The sequence below is a fragment of the Lichenostomus cassidix genome, chromosome 27 (assembly GCF_008360975.1).
Source record: "Lichenostomus cassidix isolate B80296 chromosome 27, HeHo_3.0, whole genome shotgun sequence".
NCBI lineage: Eukaryota > Metazoa > Chordata > Aves > Passeriformes > Meliphagidae > Lichenostomus > Lichenostomus cassidix.
The window spans coordinates 5,479,072-5,498,276 of record NC_139507.1 but is presented as its reverse complement, the minus strand read 5'-3'; the positions used below and the strand labels follow the sequence as shown (position 1 = coordinate 5,498,276).

General features: G+C 68.1%; 1 protein-coding gene across 3 annotated transcripts; it reads right to left on the bottom strand.

The window, feature by feature from the left end:
• Positions 1 to 838: 838 nt before the first annotated feature.
• On the bottom strand, positions 839 to 17,345 carry ITGA3 (integrin subunit alpha 3). Of its 3 annotated transcripts, none has more exons than XR_014856670.1 (26): positions 17,097 to 17,345; positions 11,439 to 11,560; positions 11,156 to 11,238; positions 10,467 to 10,716; positions 9,176 to 9,259; positions 8,405 to 8,612; positions 7,781 to 7,974; positions 7,409 to 7,497; positions 6,812 to 6,948; positions 6,627 to 6,713; positions 6,480 to 6,547; positions 6,258 to 6,394; positions 5,843 to 5,989; positions 5,663 to 5,760; positions 5,404 to 5,569; positions 5,251 to 5,319; positions 5,065 to 5,144; positions 4,760 to 4,837; positions 4,453 to 4,555; positions 4,179 to 4,349; positions 3,972 to 4,085; positions 3,710 to 3,823; positions 3,364 to 3,462; positions 3,058 to 3,183; positions 1,099 to 1,716; positions 850 to 870 (listed from the first exon to the last, which is right to left on the bottom strand). XR_014856670.1 is itself a non-coding variant. In XM_085083432.1 (26 exons), the coding sequence occupies exons 1-25, from the start codon at positions 17,279 to 17,281 to the stop codon at positions 1,984 to 1,986; spliced, it is 3,120 nt and encodes a 1,039-aa protein (XP_084939558.1). In that variant the 5' UTR covers positions 17,282 to 17,345; the 3' UTR covers positions 1,578 to 1,716; positions 1,938 to 1,983. The 3 variants fall into 3 exon arrangements, 2 of the variants coding, with proteins under 2 accessions (XP_084939557.1, XP_084939558.1); XM_085083432.1 differs by lacking the exon at positions 850 to 870 and adding an exon at positions 1,938 to 2,094 and having other exon boundaries at positions 1,578 to 1,716; XM_085083431.1 differs by having other exon boundaries at positions 839 to 1,716.
• Between the last annotated feature and the right edge of the window lie 1,860 nt (positions 17,346 to 19,205).

Below are 19,205 nucleotides of genomic sequence, written 5' to 3'. Positions count from 1 at the left end.
GTGAGGGGATTGGGGACAGGGTGAGGGATGGGGACAGGGTGAGGGATGGGGACAGGGTGAGGGATTGGGGACAGGGTGAGGGATTGGGGACAGGGTGAGGGATGGGGACAGGGCGAGGGATGGGGACAGGGTGAGGGGATTGGGGACAGGGTGAGGTGTGGGGACAGGCGAGGGATGGGGACAGGGTGAGGGATGGGGACAGGGTGAGGGGATGGGGACAGGGTGAGGGGATTGGGGACAGGGTGAGGGACTGGGACAGGGTGAGGGATGACAGGGTGAGGGATGGACAGGGCGAGGATTGGGGACAGGGCGAGGGATGGGGACAGGGTGAGGGGATTGGGGACAGGGTGAGGGGTGGGGACAGGGGAGGGATGGGGACAGGGTGAGGGATTGGGACGGTGGGGTGTGGGGACAGGGTGAGGGATGGGGACAGGGTGAGGGGATTGGGGACAGGGTGAGGGATGGGGACAGGGTGAGGGATGGGGACAGGGTGAGGGATGGGGACAGGGTGAGGAGACTGGGGACAGGGTGAGGGATGGGGACAGGGTGAGGGATGGGGACAGGGTGAGGGGACTGGGGACAGGGTGAGGGATGGGGACAGGGTGAGGGATGGGGACAGGGACAGGGATGGGGACACGGCCTGAGCGCTGCGCCCGTCCGAGGGAAAGCTCGGGGAAACGGGGGGAGAGCGGGGAAAATAAACATGGGGAGGACACGGAAACATGGGGAGGACAGAGAAAACAGGGGGAGGAAAGGGAAAACAAACATAGGGAGAGCAGGGAAAACGGGGGGAGCAGGGAAAACACGGGGAGGACACGGAAGATAAACGTGGGGAGAGCAGGGAAAACATGGGGAGGACAGGGAAAACACCTGGAGAACACGGAAAACACAGGGAGAGCAGGAAAAACACGGGGAGGAACAGGGAAAACACGGGGAGAATGAAGAAAAAAAAACATGGGGAGAACAGGAAAACATGGGGAGAGCAGAGAATACACGGGGAGAACGGGGAAAACACGGGATGAACGGGGAAAACACGGGATGAACAGGGAAAACAAACATGGGGAGAACAGGGAAAACAGGGGGAGAACAGGAAAACACGGGGAGAACACCGCGGTGAGACCCCACGGTGATGAGGAGGAGGAGGATAGAGGAAGGAAGGAGCTCCCCCAGCCCCACCGGGGAAAGCAGAAGGTCCCGCAACCAGCGCCGAGGGAAGGGCGAGCGTGTCCCGGCGAGCAGGACGTGTCCCGGGGGGACAGCGACAGCGACAGGGACAGCGACAGGGGCATGGCGAGCGGAGTGTCTGCGCGGGGAAAAGGCACTCGGTGAGCCCAGCAGCACTCGGGGGAGCACGGGGGGCACATCTGGGGGTCAGCCCCACGAGCGGGCAAGGCACGGGCGGGCAAGAGCCCGGCGGGCGAGCGGGGAGAGGCTGCGGGAGCCAACGCCGGAGGTGGCCGCGTCCGAGGGGAGGGATGGGGACGGCTGGGGACGGGAGAGATGCACTGTGCAAAGTCAAAGCCCCCCTCGCAGGGGTCGGGGCGGGGGGTCAGGGGGTCAGTAGTACTTGTCCGGCTCCTGCCACTTGGTCACCCAGAGCTTCTTGCGGCGGCGGGGCAGCAGCCGCCCGGGCTGGTAGCGCTGCTCCTGCCGGATCCGCACCGCGTGGTACTTGGGCATGATCCGGTAGTAGCGGGTCCGCTGGAAAAAGTCGCACTGGCGGTGGGGGAAAGAGAGAGGGCAGCGGTCAGTGAGGGGCCGGAGAGGGTCGGGGAGAAGGACAGAGACCCCCGAGGCGGCGGAGAGCAGAGGCAAAGGGAGCGGCGATCCTGGAGCCGCTCGGAGAGACCCCGCGGAGCCCTGGAGGGACAGAGGAAGAGGAGAGGAGGCTGAAGAGGAGGAAGATGCCGCCGCAGCTCAGCCCCTCGGGGCATTACCAGGCGGCGGCCGCGGCGCCCGGGGGGGCACAGGGGGTGCCCCCCGTTAGTAGTCATCCGTGAGCCGCTCGGTTTCCGACGGCTGGATCTTCATCTCCGCCTTCTGCCCCTTGGCCTCGTACATGGCCCGCGTGTTGGCCCGCCGGAAGAACCCGCACTGCAGGGAAGGGGACAGCGACAGGGTCAGCGGGCCGGAGAGACCCGGGAGGGACAGAGGGAAACCCGGATGGACAGAGGGCTCCCCAAATGCCCGGAAAGGGACAGAGGGCTCCCCAAATGTCCCGGGAAGGGACAGAGGGCTCCCCGGATGGACAGAGGGCTCCCCAGATGGACAGAGGGCTCCCCAATGTCCCGGGAAGAGACCCCAAATCCCCCCGAGGGGCTGGCGGAAGCCCCTGGGGGTGTGGTTATGCAAATGAGCAGCCGGTACTGCCGCGAGGGGGCTGACGGGATTCGCTGGGGGCGTGGTTATGCAAAATAAAATCGATGCTGCTGCGAAGGGGTTGATGGGATGCTCTGGGGCGTGGTTATGCAAATGAGCGTCGCGCAGCCGCGGGGGGCTGATGGGAGCTGCTCGGGGGGGAGAGGCTCTGCAGAGCCAGCGACCTCCTCCTGGGTAAAAACGGGGGGCTTCAGGGAGCTGGGGGGTCCCCAGGGGGTTCTGGGGGTCCTCAGGGGGTTCTGGGGGTCCCCAGGGAGCTGGGGGATCCCCAGGGGGTTCTGGGGGTCCCCAGGGGGTTCTGGGGCTCCCCAGGGGGCTGTGGGGGTCCCCAGGTCCCCGCAGCGCAGCCACAGGGAAGGAGCTGCCACCATCCAGCCCTGCTTCGGGCGCACATCCCAAAACGCTCTGCACGCCAAAACAAGCCGAGAATCTCTCTGCTCCTCTTCCTCATCCCTCCGCAGCCGGGAATCTTCCTCCCAAGGGGAAACCTTCCACCTGGGGGGCACCTGCCGCCCACGGGGGGCACCTTCCCGCTGTGGGGACAACCTGCCAGCCGCGGGTCCCTCGCACCCCTCGCCACGCCGGGAGGAGGCACCACGGGTGACACGAGCCCGGCAGGTCTCAGCGCGGCTCCTGCACCCCCTAATCCCCTTTCCGGGGATTCGGGGCCTTCCTCACCTTCCAGAGGAGGAGGATGATGATCCCCAGCAGCAGCAGCCCGGCTGCCACCGACACCAGCACCAGCCAGAGCGCGATCTCGGCCGGCTGCTCCTCCTGCAGCTCCGAATCCACATCCACGGAGAACTGCGGGCGGGAAGAGCCGCGGTGGGCACCGAGCTCCGGGAGCTCCCGGCGGCCCCAGTCCCGCCCAGTCTGCCCCAGTCCCGCCCAGTCTGCCCCAGTCCCGCCCAGTCTGCCCCAGTCCCGCCCAGTCTGCCCCAGTCCCGCCCAGTCTGCCCCAGTGAGGAGCCCCGCGCGGCTCACCCGCACCGTGTGGTTCCTCATGGTGATGGTGGGGACCTGCGAGCGCAGGAACAGCGTGGCCGTGCCTGTCACCTTCACCCGGTCAAAGTCGCGGAACTCCTGCGGACACGGCGGGGACACGGGGGACAGAGAGGGACACGGACGGTCAGGGACACGGGGATGAGGGAGAGGGACATGGGGATGGCAATACACGGATGATGATGGGGACACGGACGATGGGGGGACACAGATGATGAGGGGACACACGGATGATGGGGACACAGATGACAAGGGGACACACAGGGCTGTGTGCCGGGCTCCGAGCAGAGCCCTGGCAGTCTCGGTCCCCCCGCAGCCCGGGACTGACCTCGATGAAGGTGCTGTTCCACACGCGGGCGCGCAGGCTGAGGCTGGAGGGCAGCTGCGTTTGCCGCAGGGGACACTCGAGCCACACGCAGCGCGCCGTGCCCGCCGAGCAGCTCTGGGGGACACGGCGGGTCAGGGGGACAAGTCCCACAGCACCTCCCTGGTGCAGCGGGGACACTGATCCCGGGGGGAAGTGCTGCTGGACCCCCGCAGCCCCCCGCAGCCCCCCGCAGCCCCTCGCAGCCCCCCGCGGCCCCACTCACCAGCACCGTCTCGGACCGCGGGCGCCGGCCGGTGGCCAAGGTGACCGGAGGCTCCCCAGCCTCGGGGGGCTCCAGCTCCCGTCTGCGCCGGGATGGAGCTTGGTCCTGCAGGAGCTGGGGGCGACACGAACCCCATCAGAGCCCCGGGGGGCTGCAGGAGCCCCGCGGCGGGGCAGGGACTGAGTGACACAGCCCTGCGGGACTCACGGTGAGGTTGAGGGGGTTGATGAGCCCCCCGGGGGGGTGACACGTGTCGTTGCCGTTGACCAGGATCTCGGTGGGGTACAGGAGCCACTTGCCGTTGGGGATCTCGTAGGGCCACTCGAAGCCCAGCAGGATGGTGCCCAGCGTGCCCAGGGACTCGCCTTTGGTGGTCACCTGCGGGGCAGGGCGGGAGGTGGAGTCCGGCATTCCCAAATCCTCCTCCTTCCGGCATTCCCAAATCCTCCTCCCTCCCTCCCGCCGGCCGCGCCCAGCGCACCTGGAAGTCGAAGGTGAGGGGGCTGCCCACGTCCTGCTCCTGTTTCATGGCCGACTCGCCCACCACCGTCCCGCTGAAGTACGACTGGATGTGCGATGCGGCTCTGGGAACGGGATGGGGGGACGGGAATGGCGTGAGGGACAGAGGGGACATCCCGTTCCTGCCCCATTCCTGCGACGCGGAGGGCTGGCACTGCCAGGCTCGGGGGGCTGGAATGGAGGGGACACGGAGGGGTGGAGGGGACAGAGATGGATGGAGGGGACACGGAGGGGCGGAGGGGACACGGAGGGGCGGAGGGGACACTCACATGCTCAGCGAGGACTGGATGCTGTAATCCACCAGCAGCTTGGCCAGCACGGGCTGCAGATCGTCCTGGGTGCTCTGCCTGTCAGGGCACCGGGATCGGCATCTCCCCATCCCAACGGGACCATCCCCATCCCCATCCCCATCCCCACAGGACTATCCCCATCCCAATAGAATCATCCCCATCCCCACCCCCATCCCCATGCCAACAGGATCATCCCCATTCCAATAGGACCATCCTGATCCCAACAGGACCATCCCCATCCCAACAGGACCATCCCCATCCCTGTCCTTCCCCCTCCCACTCACGTGGACAGATCCAGCCACACCACGACCTCCCGCGTGTCCAGCATGATCCCGATGGCCTCGAAGGTGATGGTCAGCTCTGCCTGCACGCAGGGGGGACAGGGAGCAGCTCAGCTGGACCCCACCCTCTGAGCCCCCCAGGAAGGGCTGTGGGGCAGCTGTGGGGCAGCTGTGGGGCAGAGCCCTCACCCTCTGGTTCCTCTTGAAGGGGTTTCCCAGCTCGCACAGCACTGTCTCTCCGAAGGTGCAGGCGCCGCTCTGGGGAAGGCAGGAGGGTCAGGGACATCCTGGCCGAGCCCCCCTGGTCCCGGTGTGACACAGGGCCACAGGGTGTCCCCGTACCGGGCGCACGGAGGAGGGCAGCAGGCTGGGGGGCACGGTGACGTTCAGCAGGGCCTCGTGGGCGTCCTCGCCGTCGGTGGGACTCGTGGGGACGTTGGTGATGTTGATGCTCAGGTGCAGCTTGCGCACGTCGCGGCTGTACTGCAGCACCTGCGTCCCGTTCACCCTGCGGCGACAGCGGGGTCAGCCCTGCCTGGGGACAGAGACAGCCCCGGGGGTGGCACAGGGCGGGTGGGGACACGCAGGGCCCCGCTGTCACCTGGGCAGGGGCTGGTTCTGCTCGGTGACAAAGCTGCTCTGGAGCTGGAGGTTGCTGTAGCATTGGTTGTCGGAGCCACATTCCTTCTGGAACTCAATCTGCAGGGACAGGGATGTCCCCGTGAGCCCCTGTGACCCCCCCCGGACACCCCAGAGTGACCCCCTGCCCCCCAGGGCACACCTTGGTCTCGTTCTCGTGGGACTGGTCCTGGTTGAGCACGGGGAAGGCGTCCAGGGAGTGAGGGCCCAGCTGGAACCTCCTGGGCTTCTCCAGCAGCGAGTAGTTCATGGAGAGCACGATGGGGTGCAGCTTGTCCCTGACATTGTCCTGCAGGGTGGTGGAGGTGACAGCCACATCCCTCCCTGACCCCAAACTGCAGCTCCAGCCACGGCTGGGGTCTGCTGTGAGACCCCCGACTCAGCCCAGGAGGGAGGGAGGGAGGGAGGGAGGGAGGGAGGGAAGGAAGGAAGGAAGGAAGGAAGGAAGGAAGGAAGGAAGGAAGGAAGGAAGGAAGGAAGGAAGGAAGGAAGGAAGGAAGGAAGGAGGGAAGGAAGGAGGGAAGGAAGGAAGGAGGGAAGGAAGGAAGGACACTCACCAGCAGCAGCAGCTCCTGGGACTGGCAGCGGGTGTCAGGCATGGAGAAGTCCCCAGTGTAGGTGGCAGATTGGGACCCAGAGAACTTGACCCGGGGTGGGTGACGATCCCTGTCAGCCTCCAGTGTGTACTGCAGGGCTGGGGACAGCACGAGTGGCACTGCTGTCCCCAACACCCCCACTGTGTCCCCATGTCCCCACATCCCCCTGAGACCCCCACTCACTGATCCTCTCCCTGTAGTTGGGATCCCCTGCGCTCTGGTTGTAGGAGAAGCACAGAGTCACCGTCATGCTGTGGGGACAGAGGGGCTGTGAGCCGAGCCAGGGTGCCACCAGCAGCACTGGGGACACTGGGGACAGCGGGGGCTCACCAGGATCTGGGCGTGCACTGCGCAGGGTCCACCTTGCCGGGGGTCACCGTGAAGGTCTTGTCCAGGATGTTGATGACAGGACGGGCTCTGGGCAGGGATTGGGGTTGGCTGAGCCCCCCTGCTCTGTGCCCAACCCGGGGGGTGGCAGGGGACAGGACAGCTGTCCCCTGTCCCCACGGCCGTACCTGAGCAGGACGATGTGCTCGCTCAGGCTGCCCACCAGCAGGTCGGGGTAGGAATTGCCATCCACGTCCAGCCCGCCGCTCAGGGAGTAGCCGAAGGTTTGTATGGTGGTGGGGCCGAGCTCTGACCCACTGATCACCTGGTTTGGGGTCAGGGGGTCACCCCGTGCTCAAAACCCTGCAGATCTGGGGATCAACCCACCCTGGAGCTGGGGATGCTCGGGGGGAACCCAGAGAGGATCCAGACCCCGAAATCCCAGAGAGAATCCAGACCCCAAAACCCTGCAGGGGATCCAGACCCCGAAAACCCCAGAGAGGATCCAGACCCTGAAACCCCAGAGAGAATCCAGACCCCAAAACCCCGGAGGGGATCCAGACCCCAAAACCCCAGAGAGAATCCAGACCCCGAAACCCCAGAGAGGATCCAGACCCCGAAACCCCAGAGGGGATCCAGATCCCAAAACCCCGGAGGGGATCCAGACCCCGAAACCCCGGAGGGGATCCAGCCCCCGAAACCCCAGAGGGGATCCAGATCCCGAAACCCCGGAGGGGATCCAGACCCTGAGTGATCCCACTGAGCAATCCTGGGTCGGTGGGTACCTGCCGGGGTCTCTCCTGCAGCCCCTCGGCGCTGCTGTGGTAGATGTAGACCTTGCCAGGCCCCTCGAAAGGAGCCCCCACGGCGATATCTGGGGGGACCAGAGCACGGTCAGCCCCCCCAGAGCCCCCCCAGGACCCCAAATTCAGCCTCAGCCACGTTTGGGGTCCCCCTTTCAGGTCAGACCCCACAAACTCGGCGCAGGAGGGAGGGGAGGAGGGAAAGAAGGAATAATGGGACAACCAGGACCCCCAACCCCTCCACCCCCCATCTCCTCCTCTTCACCCCAAACCTCTCCAGAGATCCCACCTTTCCCCACACCCCCCGCAGCCCCCCAGAAAGCTGCTGTCCCCAGAGCTGTCCCCAGAGCTCACCCTGGAAGCCATCCTGGTTGATGTCCCCGAGGCTGGCCAGGGCGAAGCCGAAGCCCGAGTAGCTGGGGCCGGTGAGGAGCAGGCTGGGCAGGGGCTGGAAGCCCCCAGCCTCGTTCATGTACACGAACACCGCGCCCCCCACCTCCTGCTTCCGCTCGAAGTAGTAGGGAGCCCCGACCAGCAGGTCCTGCCAGCTGCGGGGACAGCGGGGACATCATCGGGGACATCGGGGACGGGGCTGTCACACCACCCCAACCCCACACGGATCCCCCCAAAAAACCTCCCCACCGCGGAGCTGTGACCCACAGACACCCCTCAGTGTCCCAGGTGAGACCCCCAGCCCGGAGCTGCGGGGTCCTGAGCTGCAGGATGCTCCAGGGGAGACCCCAACCCCCGGGAACTGGGGGGTCTCAGCCCACCTGAGCTCCAGGACATCCTAAATCAGACACCCCACCCTCAGAGGCTGACAGACCCCAGCCCGGGAGAGCTGCGGGAAGCCCCCTAGAGCCCCCCGGAGCTGCAGGAAGCCCCCAGAAGCCTCAGGAAGCCCGCTAGAGCCCCCAGGAGCGGCAGGAAGCCCCAAAAGCCTCAGGAAGCCCCCCAGCCGGGGGTCGCGCCCCTCACCCGTCGTTGTTGAGGTCGGCCAGGGCGATGGCGCTGCCGAAATAGGAGCCAACCTGCGGCCCGGGCAGCACGAGGCTCCCGTTGAGCGCCTGGCGAGCGCCGCGGCTCAGCAGCAGCACGGCGCCCGTGTGGCGATAGCGCGGCGCTCCTGTCACCACTGTCACCGCGTCCTGCTGCAGCACCGCGCTGCCCACCTCGGCCGTGTACCCTGAGCGGGGCGGGGTGTCGGAGAGGGGCTGGGGGTGGCCCCACATAGCCCCCGGCAGCCGCACATAGCCCCCGGGAGCCCCACATAGCCCCCGATAGCCCCACATAGCCCCCGATGGCCCCACATAGCCCCCGATAGCCCCACATAGCCCCCGGCAGCCCCACATAGCCCCCGGGAGCCCCACATTGCCCCCACACCCCATAAACCCCACCCCGGGCCCCTCCAGCCCCCCGGGTGTCTCCAGCCCTAAGTGTCCCTAAGTGTCCTTAAGTGGCCCGAAGTGTCCCTAAGTGTCCCTAAGTGGCTCTAAGTGTTCCCAGCGCCTTTGACATCCACGCCCCAAACCCGCAGTCCCCAAACCTCCTCCTCGCCCCAAATCGCCACCTCATATTCCCCCTCCGTCCCCCTGAATGTCCCAACGTCGCCCTGATGTCACCATTGCCCCCCCCTACTGCCACCATCCCAGTGTTCCTAAGCCCCCCCGCCCATTTAACATCCACCCCCAAAAAATCCCTAAAAAAACCCCATAAACTTCCCCCTAAATCCATCCTCCAAAGCCCCACCTATGTAGGTGTTGCCGTTCCTCTTGTTGGGGTAGGAGAAGTCGTGCAGATCCCAATTGTCCCTCTGCAGCATGTAGTCGGTGCCTGGGGGGTGAGGGGGGCGTGAGGGGGCGTGAGCCCCACAGCGGGGTGGGGAACCCACCGGGAGGGGGGCAAGGGGGGAATGGGGGTCCTGTGGGGGTCCTATGAGGGTTCAGGCACCCCAGAAATGGGGGTCCCATGGGGGTCCCATAGAGGTACAAGCGCCTCAGAGAACGGGGGTCCCATGGGGGTCCCACGGGGGTACAGGTGCCTCAGGGAATTGGGGTCCCATGGGGGTCCTATGGGGGTACCCTGGAATGTCCTATGGGGTCTATGGGGTTCTATGGGGTTACAGGCACCTTGGGAATTGGGGTCCCATGGGGGTACAGATGTGCCGAGAATGGGGGTCTATGGGGATACAGGCACCCCAGCAATGGGGGTCCTATGGGGTCCCATAGGGGTACAGGTACCCCAGCAATGGGGGTCCCATAGGGGTATAGGAACCCCAGGAATTGGGGTCCCATAGGGGTCCTATGGGGGTACCCTGGAATGCCCTATGGGGTTCTATGGGGTTACAGGCACCCCGGGAATTGGAGTCCCATGGGGGTACAGGTGCCTCAGGGAATTGGGGTCCCATAGGGGTCCCATGGGGCTACAGGCACCCTGGGAATGGGGGTCCTATGGGGGTACAGGCACCCCAGCGATGGGGGTCCCATAGGGGTTCCATAGGGGTTCCATAGGGGAACAGATACCCCGGGAATTGGGATCCTATAGGGGTCCCATGGGGGAACAGGCATCCCAGCAATGGGGGTCCCATAGGGGTACAGGCACCCCGGGAATTGGGATCCTATAGGGGTCCCATAGGGGAACAGGCATCCCAGCAATGGGGGTCCCACAGGGGTAAAGGAACCCCAGAATGGGGGTCCCACAGGGGTCCCATAGGGGTCCCATAGGGGAACAGGCACCCCAGCAACGGGGTGTCCATGGGGTACCCCGGGGAAGGAAACACCCCAAAGGTCAGGAAAGCCCCAGGAGAAGGGAAGCCCAGAGAGCCCTGCTGACCCCCGGGGTGCTGAGCCCCCCTGTCCCCCCAGCCCCCCCCAGCCTCCCCCAGCACCCCCAGCCCCCTGCAGCCCCCCAGCCCCCCGCAGCCCCTCACAGCCCCCCAGCACCCCCAGCCCCCAGCCCCCAGCCCCAGCCCCCAGCCCCCCAGCCCCCCAGCCCCCAGCCCCCAGCCCCCGCAGCCCCTCACAGCCCCCCAGCCCCTCACCCTGCCAGTTGTAGGCGCCGGGCGCCCCGAAGTAGATGATGTTGGCGCTGAAGCCGGCGCTGGTGCCCATCTGGCACATGCCCGTCTCGTCGGTGTCGGTGTTGGCGTTGCACATCTCGTTGTGGTACGTCTGCCACTCGTCCCCGAGGTCCAGCCGCAGGTCATTGCCTCGGACATAGCAGCGACCGACCATGCGGCGCTGCGCCTCGGCGCCTGACCACAGCACCCGAGTGTAGCGGTGGGCACAGGCCTGGGGACAGCAGGGACACCTCAGGGACTGACCACAGCACCCGAGTGTAGCGGTGGGCACAGGCCTGGGGACAGGGACAGCTCAGGGACTGACCACAGCACCCACCAGGACAGGGGACAGCTCAGGGAGTGACCACAGCACCCGAGTGTAGCGGTGGGCACAGGCCTGGGGACAGGGACAGCTCAGGGACTGACTGCAGGGACAGCTCAGGGACTGACCACTGCACCTGAGTGTAGCGATGGGCACAGGCCTGGGGACAGCAGGGGACACCGAGGGTCAGGGGACACCTCAAAGGTGAAGGGGCACTCCAAGAGTGTGTGTGTGCAAGGAACTGGGATTTGGGTGTGCAAAACTCCTCCAGGATCTGGATGTGCAAGGATCTGGGTGTGCAAGGAACCAGGATCTGGGCGTGCAAACCCCGCGGTGCCCCCAGACTCACCAACACCCTGCCCGGCGCCTGTCTCTGGCTGGCCACTGTCACCCCCAGCCACATGTCCTCAATGATGGCCTTGTCCGGCTCATCTGGGGGGCAAGGGGCAGCGTGAGAGGGGTCCGAGAGAGGTCTGGGGGCTCACACCCCCGGGGGTCACCCACAGCCTGGGGTCACCCCAGGGTCACCCACACCCCGGGGGTCACCCACACCCCGGGGGTCACCCACAGCCCAGGGGTCACCCACAGCCCGGGGTCACCCACAGCCCAGGGGTCACCCCAAGGTCACCCACCCCTGAGCTCGATGGCCAGGCGCTGGCAGTCGCGGGTGCTGGCGCTCAGGGGACAGGCGTACACTGCTCCCGTCCGTGTCCCGTTCACCGGCTCGGCGTCCTGGGGAGCTCCAACCAGCAGCCTGGGGGCAGGAAGGGGAGCTGGGTGGGTTTGGGGAGCAGGTCTAACCCCCCGAACCCCCCAAACGCCTTTAGGGGTGCAGAGCCTGGGGAGGGGGCGCTGGGAGGGAACCAGAGCTGCTTGTCACACCCTGACACCCCAAAAAGCAGTGCGGGAAGAGGGGTCAGAGTGACCCCCCCAAACCTCGCTGTGCTGGCGGGGAGAACAAGAGGAGGGGGCTGCTCAGCGCCCCCAGCCCCGCCGGGGCCCCCCGACTGTGTAAACACCCCCAGCCCGTCCCTGCCCGGCCAACCTTTGATCTGCAGCCCCAGAACAGCTGCGGCGCGTCTGGCGGACAGCGAGGAGCTCCCGAGCCAGGGAACGCCGGGACAGGGGACAGGGGACAGGGGACAGGGGACAGGGGACAGAGACCCCGGGAGCGGGGAGGGGGAGCTGGGATGGACACTCCTCCGCCTGGACAGACAAACACCCTCATCCTGGACAAACACCCCTCGTCCTGGACAAACACACACCCCTCACCCAGAGGGGCTCCGGCAGCACCGGGGTGTCCCAGGACTGGTGACAGTGACCTCCTGGGGGTGACCCAACCCCCGGGGTGGCCCGGCAGTGCCATGGCAGGGGGACATTGGCGTTCCAGGCTGGATGAGCACCCTGAGGCGATGCTGAAGGATCTCCCACCCACCGGCGCCGCCCACCCCAAGGGACGATGCCGCAGAGCCCAGGGAAGGCCCCAGGGTGGCCCTGGCGCGGGGCTGGCTGGTGGCAGTGGCAGCTGGCACAGCCGGAGGGCTCCGGAAGGGCCAGCCTTTCCGCCGGGAAGTCCTTGGGGAGCGCGAGGACAATGGCGTGGAGGTGGCCGTGCTGGGAGAGGAAGTGCATCGCTGTGGCAGGCAGGACACGGAGGGGACACGGCACCCAGGACACGGCACCCAGGACATGAGGGGACACGGAGGGGACACGGCACCCAGGACACGGCACCCAGGACACGGAGGGGACACGGCACCCAGGACATGAGGGGACACGGCACCCAGGACATGAGGGGACACGGCACGGAGGGGACACGACACCCAGGACATGAGGGGACACGGCACCCAGGACATGAGGGGACACGGCACCCAGGACATGAGGGGACACGACACCCACGACATGGCACCCAGGACACGGAGGGGACACGGCACCCAGGACATGAGGGGACACGGAGGGGACACGGCACCCAGGACATGGAGGGGACACGGAGGGGACACGGAGGGGACACGGCACCCAGGACACGGAGGGGACACGACACCCAGGACATGAGGGGACACGGAGGGGACATGACACCCAGGACACGGAGGGGACACGGCACCCAGACCTGAGCACCGGGCACTGGGGCAATGAGCTGGCCAGTCCTCAGCAAGGCCACCAGCGAGGACAGGGACAAGTGCCGCTGTCCCCAGGGCAGCGCCGGCGGGCAGGGAGTGCCGGGAAGCTGAGCAATGCGGGCCCGGCAGCGCGGGCACGTCCGGGCGGGCCGGGCGCTGACTCAAAGCCCAGGCGCAGGAGGAATGCGGAGCCCCGGGCAGCCCCCGCCCCGGCACGCCGGGACCCCCCCGGGCCGCCTGAGTCAGCCCGGGGCTGCAGGTGGGGGGGGCTGGCATCGCTCACCCCCCAAAAGGGGTTCCGGGGGGGCTGCTCCCGGCAGGAATGGCGGGCTGGGGGTGCCGAACCCCCCGGAAAGCGGGAGCGCCGGGAAGGGAAGGGAAGGAGGGGAGTGATGCCTCCTGGCTTGTGCCAGCTCGGCACAAAGGAATCTGCACCCCCCAGCTCCCGGGGGGGCACAAGGGGCACCACTGTCCCCCTGGAACCGGGGGGAAGTGACTCAGGGCAGCTGCTGTGAGTCAGGAATGGAGGGAAAACTGGGGGGTCCTGTCTCCCCGAACCCCGGCGGGACCTGCGGGTGCCACAGCCGGGGGTGTCCCCAGGCTCCCCCGGTGGTCCCGGCTCAGCCGGACCCGCCGCCCCCGGGGGCTGGGAGCCCACCCAGGCCAGGCAGCTCCGGCATCCCGCAGCTCGCAGCCAAGATTCCCGGCACGGCAGCCCACCCGCAGGCTCTGCTCCTGGGAACAGGGGGAGCGCGGGATGCGGGGGGCTCCCGAGTGCCACCAGGGCAGGGGGACACCCAGGGGAGCCCCCAGCCAGTGCGCCATCCAGGGTGCCAGTGCCGCCCGGCTTGCCGGGGATCCCGGGGAACCGGGAATTACCGGGGATTGTGGGCAGGCCGGGCCGGTTGGTGGCACTGGTCCCACCGCGGCGGGGGGACGGGGAGCTGGGACTGTGCTGGAGATGGTCAGAGCGGCACGAGGGGGAGGCCGGGAAGGGAGGGAAGCAGGAATGTGAGGCCGCGCTCCGTCCTAATCCGCGCTGGCAAACGGGGGGGCTGAGCGGGGAGGGGGGGCTGTGGGAGGGTTTGGGCATCAGGACCCCAAAATGTGCCCTTCCTGGGGTGGGAGAGGCGAGGGTGGCAGAGAATCCCACCCGGACACCTCAGCGAGGGCTGGAATTGGGGGGTCGCGCACCCCCCGAGCCCCCCAGCCCCCTCCCCAGGGCAGCGCGGGGAGCTCCTCATCCAGATCCCCCCGAGCTCCGGGGTGACAGAGCCAGGAGGGGGGCAGCAGGCAGGAACGGGGGGCTCCGGACCGCGGCCAGCCCCCAAATTGTCCCCAGTGTCACTGTGTGTGCAGTGAGGGTCCCTGAGCTGGCAAATCCACTGACAGCCCCGGGAAAGGAGGCGGGAGAAGGGCCGATGGGTCCTGGACGGACGGACGGACGGACGGACGGAGGGATGATCGATGGCCCCACAGCCGTCCCCCTCCTCCTGCCGAGCAGCCGCAGCCCCGCAGGACCCCGGCGGACTCGGGCCAAGGCAGGGGGAGCTCCGCCAGCTCCAGCAATCCGCAAAAGCCCCGCCGAGGGGGAGGGAGAGCCGGGAAGGCAGCCAGCAGAGCGCTCTGCTCACCAGCCAGCTGCAACCAGGAAGACCCCCGAGCCCCGGGCAGAGCCCAGCTCCCACAGGGGTGCACATGGGGGTGCTGCCTCCCCCTCGGCTGCAGAGCTGGGGGGAGCTTCAGCCTTCCCGGCACGGATCTCCCGTGCCTCAGTTTCCCCAGGTCAGCCAGGCACCTCCAGACCCACCTGGGCTGGATTTACCGGCTCTCCCCGCCACGGCCGCCAGCCAAAGCGGCTCCCGGTGGGAGCGGCCGGACACGGGCAGCCCGAGGAGTTCCCTAATCTCGGGAGGGCTGATAACAGCCCCGCTGCCAGCCCGCCTTCACCTGGCCGGGGAGGAGCGAGCAAACAAACCTTTGCATGGGCAGCGCTCGGCGCAGCGCGCAAAACGCGGCGGGGGCGGAACGGGGGGGCTCCGGCATCGCCCTGGCCCGCCTGGCCCCCCGCCAGCCCCGCCCGGGAAGCGACTCCCCGCACCCCGCCGGGGCTTCGGGAACGCCAGTGCTGCCCTGGAGCATCGCTCCGGTCTCAGTGCCATCCCTGCGGGCGCGGCGCAGCCAGGGCAGAGGTCAGCCCCCCAAAAAGCACGGCGCACCTCGTGGGACACCCCGTCCCGCGCGCCTGTGGGGCATGACGGGGGCAGGAAGCGTCCCTTTCCTGTCCCCACCCTGCACCTGCGAGCACAGGGCAGGGCAGCTCCATCCGCCACCGGGGCGCGGTGAGACCCCCGGGGCTGTGGCTCTGCCCTTGAGGGGCCCGAGGGACCCCCCGGCACCCGTCCTGTCCTGCCACAACGTCCCGGAGCGGCTGCGACACCCCAAACTGGGGACACCCCCGTGGATTGAGAGAACCCCGCGCCACTCCAGCCGCCACTCCCCCGCGCCGCGGAACGGGGCGCGAATTCCCGGGGCGGTTCTGGCTCCGCAGCCTCTCCCCCGCAGCCGGCGGAGCCTCCGCGCCCCGCCGGGATCACGCTGGGACACGCCGGGACACGCGGCGCAGGTGGGGGGGTGGCGCGTCCCTGTCACAGCCCCCCAGAGTCCCCCCCGAGCCGCTGCTGGGAAAACACGGAGCGATCTGTCCCGGTGCCACCGGAGCGGGCAGGACCCGAGTGTCCCCGAGGGCAGGGGGATCCCGCAGCCCCCCCAGCTGCTCGGCACGGAACGGCTCGGCTCTGCTCCTCCCGCACAGCAGCAACAACAACTCCCCATCCCACGGCGGGGCCAAGGGCCGAAATGCATCCCTGGAATGCGGAGCGGCACATGCTGCATCCAGCAGCTGCTGCCAGCCCCCCGCGGGAAAAACGGGATCGCTGGGGGTCTCCCGAGGAGCCCCCCGGAGCCGGGAGTTCCTCGGCAGGCTGATCCGGCGAAAACCTGCGCCCTTGAGGGGGACAAACCCAGCCCAGCCCCTGCGGCGGAGCTTTCTCCCGGCGCGGAGGAGAATTTCCAGCCGGGAGGGATCGGGACGGGGATCGGGGGGGTCCGGTGGAGCGGGGGGACAGCGGGGGACACGGCGAGTGACAGCGGCGGGATGGCACGGGGAATGCTCCGGCTGAAAAGGGCTTTTGTTGGGGCTTTGCCCGGCAGCAGGAACCACAGTCCAACAGGTTCCCCGGCGGTGGGGCCTCGCCGGGAGCTCGGGGGGACACGAGGGGCTCCAAAACCGCCCCGCTGAGGGTCGGCGCCGGCCGGGAGGGAAGGGATCCGCTGTCCCGGGGGGCTGTGGGGCTTCCAGCCCATCGCGGGGGACATGGGGTGTCCCCACTGCGCTGCCAGGTCCCCCCGTGTCACTGGGACCCGCTGTGGGTGCTCAGCAATGAGCAGGGGGGTCAGGGTGGGACCCCAGCAACGGGAGCCCCGAAAATACCGGGGTGCGGGAAAGCCGCGAGCAGGGAGATCCCCTTGACCTGAGCCTCGAGGGACCCCCCAGCTCCCCCCCAGCACCTGGAGCCCCCGGGGCGCCCCTCCCTCTCCTGGCACCCCCGCAGCCCCTCCAGGTGCGCCCCCGCCCCCTCTGCAGCGCGGGAAGGGACCTTTGCCCTGACACAGCGACAGGGACCCCGACACCCCGGAGGGACCCCCAACACCCCGGAGAGACCCCCAACACCCACGGGGGATCCCCAACGCCCCCGGAGAGATCCCCAGCACCCACGGGGGTCTCTCCGCCCTGCTCCGATCCACAGGGACCCCCACCCTAAGGGGGGGCTCCTCACCCCCACGGGGGACACTCCCCGCTCTGCCCCACCCCACGGGGATCCCTCCGCACCCCACGGGGATCCCCCACCCGCGGTGATCCCCCCGCTCCACGGGGACACCGCGGCACAGGTAAAGCGCTGTCTCACTCTCCTCCGCCTCCCGGGGGTCCCAACCGCCGGGCACCCCCCGATCCTCCCGGGGACCCCCGATCCTCACAGGGACCCCCACACCCCCACGGGGCTCTCCTCCCCACAGGTGAGCCTCCCCTCTCTCTCCCGCATCGCACGGAGGCCACAGCCGCCCCCCGCCCGCCGCGGGATCGCCCCCCGCCCGCCGCCCGCCGCCCGCGCTCACAGGCTGCGCTCCGTCTGCCGGTGCAGCGCTACCGAGAAGCCGAACAAGGCTCCGGCGGGGCCCTCCTTGAGCACCGGGAAGGTGCGGTCCAGGTTGAAGGCGGCGGCGGCGCCGAGCAGCACCGGGCCGAGCCCCAGCAGCAGCCCCGGCAGCGCAGGCGGCAGCAGCCGGCGGCGCCGCGCCATGTCCCGCACCGGCCGCCGTACCCGCCCTGCCCTGCCGCCCCACCGGGACCGGTGCGCGGGGAGGGGCGGGGCCGGGCGGGGCCGGGCGGGGCGGGGCTGCTTCCGGACACGCCCCTTAAAGGGGCCGCGCACCTCCCGCCGCACCGCGTTACCTGAGCGCGCAGGTGTGCGGGGACACCTGGGGACAGCGCGGCCTCCCGCGGCTGTGTCACCCGCGCGGGGACATCCTGAGTGACCCCTCCGTGTCTCCCCCGCCGCACAGTCCCCTCCCCACGCACGGGACAATGTCCCCCTTCTCCAGCCCTAAACCCCCCGTGATGTGACACCCCCACGGGGCAGGACCCCCCAGGAGATGTGACCCCCAGTTTCGGACATCCCACGGCAGGAGGTCACCTCGCGACCCCGAGAGCGACACGGGGGCGGGGCCGTGCCGTGGGACAGTCCCCTCCCCGCGGTGGCCGTGAGGACGCGGCCGCAGCCGCAGGGACATCGCCACTTCCCTGCCGCGCCGTGGTTGTCACCGCGCCGACCCCGGCAAAGGTCACCGGGAGCCACCGCGCCCTCCCACCCGTGCCGGGAAATCCGGGGCTGGGCTGGGGGGCTGCAGGATGTCCTGTGTCCCCCGCCCCATGTCCCCGTGCCCCTGTGCCGTGTCACTGGAAACAGTGACGGCAGCAGGGGACATCGCGGCAGCGCGGCCGGCGGTGGCACCTTGCCCTGGCGCAGGGACCTCCTTGTCCCCTGTCCCCTGTCCTGTGTCCCTGTCCCCCATCCCCTGTCCCCCATCCCCTGTCCCCTGTCCTGTGTCCCTGTCCCCTGTCCCTCATCACCCCTGTGCCCCGCGGTGACGTCACCCCTGGGGTGTCATTGCCCCCAAAGGCCACGAGATGACGCCATTCACCCAAAGATGCTCCCGGGGTGTCCCCAAAGTCCCCCCGCGGCTGTGACAGAGCTGGGGGGACACGCGGGGACTCCGGGGGGCTTCCAACCGGGACGCCTGGGGGGACACGCCCGGTTTTGGGGGGTGGCACGGGGGGAGCCCGCCAGCCTTTTGGGGGGCGTGGGGAGGAGATCCGTCAGCCTTGGGGGGTCGCGGGGGGAACCTCCCGCACTAGGGGGAGCATCGGGACACCCCCAGCCCTGTGGGGACACAGGGGACAGTCGGGGTGCTGGCGGGACTCTGCGCTCAGCCCTGCCCGTGGACCCCCCGAGACCCCCGGGCAGCCCAGAACGGCGATTTCTGCTCCCCCAAACTGCCCCCTGAGCCCCCCAACCCCCGAGCTCCCGGCTTTGGGGCTCCCCAGCCCCCGGCAGCCCCAGAGCTCCCACCCCAGCCTGCTCGGGCACTGCCCGGACCTGCTCCCTGCTCCCCAACCGGCTTTTCCTGCCGCTCATCCCGCCGGGGCCAGCCCTGGTGACAGCCTGGCTGGGGACCTGCCGATGTCCCAGTGGCTCCTGGGGACCCTGGGAACCCTCCCGGGGAATCCCGGCGCAGCTCCCGGGGCTGGGCTGCTCCCAGAAACTGCTGTCCCGTCTGAATGGATTCCTCGAATCCTCGGTGAAAATCCCCATGTGGGAATGAGGCTGTGCCATTCCCCAGGCTTCGGGATCACGCTTGGCCTCCTGCTTCCCTTGGGGATTCATCCCAAGCTCTGTTTATTTCCGTGGATCTGTTTCTATTATTTCTGTTTCTTTCTCTTTCTATTTCTGTTATTTCTATTTCTGCTTGTCCTTTTCCTATTCTCGCTGTTACTCTTATTTATTCCTATTGCTACTTCTAATCCTTTTCCTACTAATATTCCTATTCTTCTTCCTAAGTGTTCGTATTCCTATTTATTCCTGTTCCTATTCCAACTCTTATTCCTATTTATGCCTATTCTTATTCCTGTTTATTCCTGTTTGTGTTGCTATTCCTATTCCTATT

Bases quoted from the DNA above. Each gene is read 5' to 3' on its own strand.
- ITGA3 (XM_085083431.1), bottom strand. From the start codon at position 17,281: ATGGCGCGGCGCCGCCGGCTGCTGCCGCCTGCGCTGCCGGGGCTGCTG. The intron at 6,395-6,479 runs GTGAGTGGGGGT...TGCTGTCCCCAG, and splicing joins CAACTACAGGGAGAGGATCA to CCCTGCAGTACACACTGGAG. The intron at 3,463-3,709 runs GTCAGTCCCGGG...CCGTGTCCGCAG, and splicing joins GGAACAGCACCTTCATCGAG to GAGTTCCGCGACTTTGACCG.